The 9,752-nt window shown below is 26.4% G+C and overlaps 1 protein-coding gene across 1 annotated transcript; it reads right to left on the reverse strand.

Moving 5' to 3' along the window:
• Nucleotides 1-230: 230 nt before the first annotated feature.
• Nucleotides 231-5,427, reverse strand: LOC145839481 (dnaJ homolog subfamily B member 4-like). Its single transcript, XM_082947054.1, has 6 exons — nt 5,266-5,427; nt 4,663-4,831; nt 3,243-3,406; nt 2,759-2,887; nt 1,655-1,810; nt 231-1,413 (listed from the first exon to the last, which is right to left on the reverse strand). Exons 1-6 carry the CDS (start codon nt 5,404-5,406, stop codon nt 1,186-1,188), a joined length of 987 nt encoding a protein of 328 aa, XP_082803180.1. The 5' UTR covers nt 5,407-5,427; the 3' UTR covers nt 231-1,185.
• Between the last annotated feature and the right edge of the window lie 4,325 nt (nt 5,428-9,752).

Genomic DNA, 9,752 nt, shown 5'->3' on the forward strand with positions numbered 1-9,752 from the left:
AAATAACCAACTGCAACTGATTTCCTATGAACTTAATCACACATCAAATATTGGCACAAGTTATAATTACGTAATCAAACGCTTTCGTCTAGTCAAGGTAAAGGATTAAAAATTGTGGTTAAAAACAATTTGTATTGTTTTAACTTATGTTTTTTAAATTTGTAAAGTTTTCCATAGACCATTTTAAATAGTTTATCATTATTACTATTTTTTTTAATTTTTCAAAAATGATTAATTACAAAATTTTCTTGTTTATTTATCAATTTATTGAAAATTTGTTTATACGAAAACAATTTCACAAGTTTTAAAGAAAAATTAAAAAAACACAAATCAGAGTGTATTAAATCAACAGCATATATAAATGATGAATATAAAGTTCAATATAAAAAAACTTGAAAAAATAAACATCATAAAAATATGATAGTAATATAATAATTTCCTAAATAAGGCTTTTTAAACGTTTCAATAAACTTTAAGGGAAAAATAATATGAATTTTGCAAGATATTTTTTAATTTTATTATTTTTAATTATTAATTGTCTGAAATTTATACCAATTACAAATTTCCTGGATTAGTTACAAAATAAATATTATAGTAAGTAAATAATTGAACGACAGCAATCTACTTTGGATTGAAACTTCAGGTCCTAAACCATGTGCTTGTGCGTGAGACTAATTTCTAAAAATTTGAAGCTTAGAAATATGAAGAATTAAAGAATAATTAAAATAAATAATGTAAAAACAAAGAGTCTAAAGTGGCACATGGTTTCAGTCTAGTATAACAATTTATATATACATGCCAAAAAGTTCTTAGCTTTACAAATTTTTTTAAGTCTATCAATATCGATACGTTCGGTCAGAAAATTGACCATTATTTAATATATATAAAAAATAACTTTATAAGCACAAGGTACTGAACCTAGTAAATTACAAAACACTAATATGCTAGATGGAGGCCTGTAAATTTAAAGTAGTAAACAAATCAAAATAATTAAACAAACTTAAATAGCTTTGTAAACATAAGAAGTCTTTATACATCTAGCAATCTATTTTACACAGTAAAAAAAATGTTAGGTACAAAAAAATAACCAATTCCCAAGAATTAAAAAGCCAAGAATTACCTTAATAGAAAATCTATCAATTACCCACAAGCTTGATACAAAAACAACAGTTCAGTCGTAAGGAGCTATAAGTTTTCTTCGAGGACCTGCCTGCTTCTCGACGAGAAGTAATTCGGAAACTGAATGTCGAACGTCACAATCAGGTCGCCTTTCACCTGCGGGTTCTTGTGGTTGGGAAGTCCCTCGTTCGCAACTACCTTCCTCGTTTTGGGGGTGACCACCTCGTTGGTGCAGTCGATCTTCTTGCGGCTGCCGTTGAAGGTCGGCACTTCGCACGTGAACCCCAACAACGCCTACAAAGTAGATTAGATAAAACATTGCTTTTTATAATTAAATTGCAGTCTATTTACAAACAGATTTTAAATCTAAGGGATTTTTGCTATCTATTAGTAGACAAAAAAAATTTAAATATATTGTTTTCCTTGCATTAAGTTACAGGTGTTTGATGTTAAGTTAACAAAACTTATTGAACACTTCTTCCGTCAACTGAATTAAAAATCATGAAAAACCAAAACACATAATTAATAAACAAACTTCTTTCAGCGAGATGGAATGCGTGTAGAGCAAGTTGTTCTGTCCGTCCCGGCTGAACGTGGGGTGGGGATGATCCTTCAGCGTGAAGATTATGTCCGCCGCTATGTTGTCGCCGCGAAGGTCACCCTCCTTCGGGAACGTTATCTTCGTTCCCGCCTGTTGATTAGTTTCTCGTTTGATAACATATTATTAATAATAATTTTTATATTATGTTAAGCAATTTTTTTTTCTATTTCGTAAATTTTTTTTTATTCCAGGTTTTTTCAAGTTAATTGGCAACCCTGTTTAATTAATGAAAAAAAAACTTGGGTAGACATTTAGCACGTACCTTTTTAATTCTAAAACTAAACGTTTTAATTATTTAAACACCATAAATTGTTTAGAACTGATAAATTCATTTTTGTAGAGTAAATAGATTTGAACACAATTTATAATTTTACCGCTCATAAACAATTGTTTGATCAGTATAAAAAATGTATGCACTCTTTCAGAATCATTATTGTATGTCATAAGTTTAACATGCAGTTTTGGAAATCAAACAACTTTTTTATTTTAATTATTTTACTTAAACATATATTAAATCAGTATAATCTGTAAATTACATTATATCATCTGGTGAATACAATATTTCAAGAATTTGTTACGATTAATCTGAAAACATTATATTTTTTTATTGAGCCAAGTTTTCAAATAGAGAAACAAAAAACTTTTTCAGATTTTTTTAATGTAAATATATATTTAAGTATATAAATATTATCATATGCGTGCCTTTATAACAACAACACAAAAATTACTAATCAGCAAAACGTAATAGTGATGATTAACCAAAATAAGTATAAACAAACAAGATACTGTCTATGATTTCGAAATATTTGGAAGTAAAAAGATATTTGTATACTTTAAATCAAACATTAAATACATTGTTTAAATGTAACCAGTAAGAATTTTCATTAAATTAAATATTTTTTTATACTTTTACTATCATATTATCAATACCAACACATATTTTGCGTTATAAAAAAAAAAACAAAAATTAAAACTTTAAACAGTTTTCAAGCAATCTCATTAACTTTAGTATTTTAATATTTCAATTTAACAACATACTTTCCACCCCTTCTTAATGTTAAGCTCGAGAATTTTCGGTTCCGTACTGAAGCCTCCGTACTGGTTCGGTCTGCTTCTGCTGATTTTCATTTTCTTTGTAACACCGTTCATTATATCATCCAGTGTCACCTGTTGCGGTGTAGGTAAAATTTTTAAATATTATTTTGTTTAATAAAAATTGAAAATAAATTCAGCTGGTAAACATCACAATTGTAGAAGGTAACAAAATAGTAAAATACCTTTTAAAGGCCATTGATATGAAAGAGATAAAATGGCAATGCAACATCATAACAAAAAAATGCTTTCTTTATTAAAATACAATTTTAAACTAAAAAAAGATTAATTAAAAGATTAAATAAAAGAAGATTTTGTTTAAAGACAATCAAAATGCATGGTTGAGCTAAATTTAAACCTATACTCTACTTTATTATATACTGAGACAGAATCAAATTAAATTTCTCTCTATATATATAACAACACAAACTTTGAGATCCTTGTGAATGGGCGGGTCCTGTTTCTTCTCAACCTTGGGTCTTTTCTGGCACCTGCTTGGCCTGCCACCAAAACCACCAATGTTGATTCCACCAAAATCATCGTCCATTCCCATTCCCCCGCCTCCCATGCTGTTGAATATGTCGAATGGATTGCCTGCAATGTTTCGCATTCAATAACTGACTTTAAATACTTAAATTTTAAACTTTTTTAAAAGATTGACAAGCAGAATTTATAATTTTATACTGCAAAACGCAACAATTTATTATGATTCAAAGTAGTTGTAAACAAAAGTACTGTTAGATATAAAAAATAAGGTTATATATGGAACCTAGGTATAGCTTAGTGTTGATTTTTGTTACGGTAAACTTTATTTTTTTTTTATACTTTATAAGTTTATAAGAAAAAAAAACTAGTAACTAAAATCAAATAAATGGTACATGTTCTTTTAAATTTAAACCGTTCTGAAAGAACAATTAGTTTTATGCTTTTTCTAATAATTTGAAATTAATTAACACTAATAGTAACAAAATTACTTTGATATTAATTTTAACTCATAATAAATTAGCTTGAATCATAGAACGTTGGTGAAGAACCTAAAATAACAACTTTGTTTAGTGAGCTTTATAGAACAAGTCGATTTTCTAACTTGATGCAAATTATTTATTTTATACAATTCTAATGCAATTAAAATATAACCTGTAACATTTTAAAAATAAATCAAGTTATCCTAAAGTATCCAGATTTAGCCTGAATGAGTTACTGTTATTTGGAAATTTTTAAAACTTTTTAAATATTTTGGACTGTTAAACCAAGCATTCTTTTTAAAAAATGTACTAGACAAACAATTTACTAAAAATTTTTCACATAAATAAATAGCTTACTTCTTTTGCGATTTGCCTTACAAAGATGTGATCTGTTTATGAATTCATACCTAACATTTGGACCTGTGGAACCTGAACCTGTTAGGGGATTTTTCATTAGGAAATCTCTGACTGAGATAAAATAGGGTTGACAAAGTAAGGGTTTTCTAAACAGAGTAAGCTAATGATGAAAATGGGATCTAGTCTTGACAAAAGGAACCCTACCTACATCACTTGACTTCCTGTTTAAATTGCCTGACCTTATCAAAAACCCTGAAGTGATTCTACAAACAATAGTAATTTAAAATAATACTTATAAAGTTCATAAACCAATCAAAAGTTGTAGGTGAACAAATGCAATAAACTTCTACATCATAAAAACTAATAAGAAAACACCTTTTTTTTTTAAACAAACTGATAACATTAAACGATTCACACTTTTCATAAATTAGTAAATTTAGTATTAAAAAGTGAATTTTATAAAAATATATGATGAGAATATTATTCTAAACCTTCAAGTAAACCTAAAATCTTAAATAAGTTACTCACTGCTGCCAAAGAAGTCACGGAAGGTGGCATTGGCGTCTGTGTTGAAACGGAAAGTATGTCCACCGGGGCCAGCACCGCCTCCTGCGCCCTGCTTCAGTCCTTCTTCACCGTACTTGTCGTATATCTCCTTCTTTTCCTTGTCCTTCAGCACCTCGTAAGCTTCTGCTACCTGCAAAAGATATTTGATGAAAAAAGATGATGATAATATTTGTAGTCAAAGCCTATCACTACAAACAACAAATCCATAAAAGTTTTATGATACTTTAAAATAATGTTCTTGTCTGCTGTGAAATTTTAAAGTTTTATTATTTATATTCTTTCAAAAGTTGATTTTGAAGTTTTATTAACTAGCCTGAGACTTGGGAAAAAGTTATATTTAGGAGGTAAATTAATACAACTAAAAGTATTTTTACATACTAGTTTATAATAAGATAATCAACTTTCAAAATAGTTTTTTTTGATCATTAAACTAGTGTGTAAAAATACTGTAATGTACTCTAAAGCCTTACCAATTTATCCTATCATAATTACTTAGTAAAGGCCTATTTGAAAAATTTACTTTGATTTTAATAACTTTTACTCTTTTTAACAAAAGCAAATTACCTCCTTGAACTTTTCTTCTGCTCCAGGTGACTTGTTTTTATCAGGATGATATTTAACAGCTAATTTTCTGTAAGCTTTTTTCAGTTCGTCATCAGATGCTGACTTTGAAACTCCCAAAATTTTGTAGTAGTCTTTACCCATTTTGTATATATTTGTAATAGTATTGCTAAAATATTTTATTAATATAATTATCATATATAAACTTATTCACATCAAAAAAAAAGTAAAATAAAACTAAGGAAAGCTTTATAGATATTAAAAACATAAGGACAACTTTAAATACAACTATATAATTAGATTTAATAATTACAAAGTACAGTAAAGAGATTTTTTTGAAGTACATTACAGTTATATCTATCAGGTTTTCAAACTAATTACCAAACACTATATGTAACTTAACAATTCTTTAGCAAAAATGCTTAATTCAGATAATAAAAACAAAAAGTTAACATGCTACACTCATTAGTAATTAGTATACATATTAAGAAGTAATTAAATAGTATATGTTTACTAATTAAATATAATTATGGAGGTAAAAAATTATTTAGCTAACAAGGAATCATTATATAAGGTTGTAAAACACAAAACTAATTTTACTACATTGATTTTGAAAACAAAGCTTAAAAAAAACTAATATAATACCAGCAACTCATTGAACAGTTAATAGTTTACGAAGTCCTAATCTTTTTTAATTTGTAATATCTTGACTTTAATACTTATAAGTTTTATAAAAGCAAATAAAAAATAGGTATTTTTTAGGTATGCTTATTTAAATTGCTGGTTGAATAATTATCTATAAAATTCTAAAACATATGTTGTTTTATAGATATTAATTATTATTTAGAACTTAAGTTATTAAAAATTCCATTAGCTTACTCTTTGACTAAAAAAGTAAAACTTTATCATCAAGATTTTAAATATTGGTTAAATTATTGCATTCCAACAAAAATCAAGTTTGTTTATACTTGGAACTACAAAAAATACTTGAACAATAGATAACTCAGGCTTAAACTTTTAATATCAAAAAAACTAGTATATTTTTAAAAATTGTAAAAATGTAACCATCAAAACAAAATTATTAATAGATTCATTATTGGAAATTTAAACCTTATAAGTACAAATTAGTAAAGCTAAATAATTACTGTTTATAATATTGTCTTCTTTTTGCATTAAATTTACTTTAATGACTAAAAAATAAGCAGCAAAAACTTGTAAGAAAATATTGATAAAATTTTAAATGCATATAACTATTTTTAATCTATAATTTAAGAAAAGAGATATTAATTTTCATCTTTTATTAGTACCATTTAGAATCTTAATTAGATAGAATATTTAAATCTTCTAATGTAGGATTGCCACTCTTTGAAGAAAAAAAGCTAGCCTGAGTAATCAAAAACAATCTTGGATTAAACAAAACTACCTGAATTATATTAAATCAGATAATAATAGTAAGAGCCAAAAACTGAAAAAATTACAATTTAAGCTGTAGTACTTACCAAAATCAGATAATAGCAAAAATGTTTCTTAATAATAAAAGCAAAAAAAAGAATTTGTAATAAAATCATTTCTAAATTCTTAATTTAAAAATCTTTAAAAATGTAACCAAACCTAAGTATTGATATATTTTCTAGTTTTGATTTGTGCTAAAAACAGGGTTGCCACTGGTTTTTGGCAAATTTTATCCAGGTTTTCAAAATTTCTTCCAGATTTTTGAAAGTACTTGTTTCAGGGTTTATTTTAGTTTGTTTAAGGGAAAAGATTGTGTTAAGGCCATAGGGGGTAGGCCATGTTTTTTACAAGTTGATCGTATTTTATAGAGTTTTTACTAAGCTTCAAGTTGCTTTTTACCGTTTTTAAAAATTCGAATTAGTTTTTGAGATATGACCGGCCAAAGTCGGGCCGCATAACAGGTTCCTTTTGGAAAAGGAAAAACTAAAACGGCGAAAAAAGACTAATGCATTCAAAATCTATCTCCTCCTTCATTTTTTAAGCAATCTTCTTCAAACTTTCACAGTCTATTCTTTATACAATAACAAAAAACGTTATTTGTGACTTTAAAAAATTTCAAGTAAAAATACCTTTTTTTTGAAAAAAAAAAAAATTTTTGATAAAAAATCACTTTTTTTTTTTTTTTTGTCATAAAATTTTTATTTTTTTAAATTATTAAAATTCACAAATAACGTTTTTTTCTCATAATGTAAGGAACATTTCCTGAAAATTTGAAGAAGATTGCTTAAAAAATGAAGGAGAAGATAGATTTTAAAGCCTGTTTTTAAAAACTCGAGAAAAACGGCTTTAAAGTTACCCTTTATAAAGACAACCCTTTATATAACCGGTCATAAAAAAAAAGTTACTTAATATTTTTAAAATCTAAAAAATGCATCTGAAAGATTATGTAATTTACTATAATATAAGTCTATATGTTATTTTAGGTCAAAAAATGGCTTCTACCCCCCCCCCCCCCCTATGGCCTTAATTAGAGTAACAACATTGAAAAGATATTGTAAAGCTTCTTAATAAAAAAATTTTGATGTTGACAAAAATAAATTTACCATACAATTGATTTTTTTGTCAAATCGAAATTTACTACTTAAGTTGATTTTTTTAATTACAGGTTTTGTTGCAACCCTGTAAAAAATACAGTTCAATTTATTCCTAAACATTAACCACAAAAAATCTTAATTTTTACAAATTTTTAAAACTACCAAGGCAAAATTTAAACTATTGAAAATGGAACTACTTAAGAATTGATATTCAAATTTATCAAAACAACATTTTTAGGAGTTCAAAATGTACTTGATTTCTAAAAAAAATATTTTTTAGCTAGCTGTCTTATCTACACTAATTTTATTGATTGTTTACTGCTAAAATAAAGTTCAACTTTCTGATTTTAAAAGTTCAAGCTCCTAGCAGGGTTGCCACTCTTTGAGCCAAAAAATCTTCCCTGAGTGACCAAAAATTTCCCTGAGTAACCTTAAATTCCCTGAGTTTCCCTGAGTATATTTCAAATCTTAAAAAAAAAATTTCTCTTCTAACACAAATTATTAATACCTCATTCTCATTTTTCTTCTTTAATAATAAAAGGAAGGTTGTATGTGTATGCTTCTGCATTAAATTTATGAAAAAAACTGTTTTCAAAAACTCAATCTTAAAAGGTTTAAACCAATTAAAAATTAAAAACTAAATTTTTGCACAACTTTGTGTAAACTTGTTAGTTAACTTTCTACATAAAAGAATAAAGTTTAATTTGTTTGACATTTTAATTGACAAAATTTAATTATACTATAATAATAATTTCACATGAAGAACTCACTTAAATGCATACATAATAACTTCATTATGACTTGTATGTCTTTCCTAGCAACTGTTCTGAATGCAGTAAATAAAAGTTAAAAGCTTAACATTATTGTAAAAAGAAAGTTTAAAGAAATAGCTAAAGAAATATCTCATATCAAAGTACAACTTAATACCTAACAACTGATAGAAAATAATCTAAAATTAATTTTTTTTTTATGTCTTTTAGATGTTCATACACAATCTATTTTAAATAACTGAAAACATTATTTTGATTTTAAAACAATTTCACATTACCTAATAAAAAAATCTTAATACTGTTTTTTTAAGTATGCAATTTCTAAATCAATAGTTTAAATTTTTTTTTCAAGTTTATTTGCGTTGTCCTTAGCAGCTATTCCTCTTGCTAATAATTCTTTCATTGCTTCTAAATCAGACTTTGATTTTACTTAAGTAAATATAAATTTAAAACTTAAAAAAACTACAATGTTAATACTAAGAATATTGAAGAACTAGCCGCAAGGCTAAAAAAATTCTAAATAACCACTCAAATAATAAAAATTATTACTTTTGAACAAAATATTGAAACTGGATTAACTAAACCTCATTCTAGATCTAGAAAAAAATTTCCCTGAGATTTTCAAAAACTTCCCTGAAATTTAGAGAAAAAATCAAAACTTCCCTGAGTTAAAAGAAAAATGCCAAAATTCCCTGAGTTTCCCTGAGATTTTCTACAGTTTGAAAATTCCCTGAGATTCCCTGAGTTCCCTGAGTGTGTGGCAACCCTGTATATTGTTGTGGAGAAAGACCAATTAGTCATTGAGCTTCACATTTGTGCTTTGTAAACACCCTTGTGAGCTATTTTACTCTTTACAGTATTAAAAGATGTATACAAGTTATTACAGGGTTGCCACTCTTTGAGCCAAAAAATCTTCCCTGAGTGACCAAAAATTTCCCTGAGTAACCTTAAATTTCCCTGAGTTTCCCTGAGTATTTTTCAAATCTTAAAAAAAAAAATTTCTCTTCTAACACAAATTATTAATACCTCATTCTCATTTTTCTTCTTTAATAATAAAAGGAAGGTTGTATGTGTATGCTTCTGCATTAAATTTATGAAAAAAACTGTTTTCAAAAACTCAATCTTAAAAGGTTTAAACCAATTAAAAATTAAAAACTAGATTTTTGCACAACTT

This window comes from Thalia democratica, chromosome 6, assembly GCF_965202585.1.
Source record: "Thalia democratica chromosome 6, ktThaDemo2.hap1.1, whole genome shotgun sequence".
Lineage (NCBI taxonomy): Eukaryota > Metazoa > Chordata > Thaliacea > Salpida > Salpidae > Thalia > Thalia democratica.

Coding starts and splice junctions, on each gene's coding strand:
- LOC145839481 (XM_082947054.1), bottom strand. CDS start 5,406: ATGGGTAAAGACTACTACAAAATTTTGGGAGTTTCAAAGTCAGCATCT. Junction 3,407..4,662: donor CCGTGACTTCTTTGGCAGCA/GTGAGTAACTTA, acceptor GAAACATTGCAG/GCAATCCATTCGACATATTC. Junction 1,811..2,758: donor ACATTAAGAAGGGGTGGAAA/GTATGTTGTTAA, acceptor ACTAATCAACAG/GCGGGAACGAAGATAACGTT.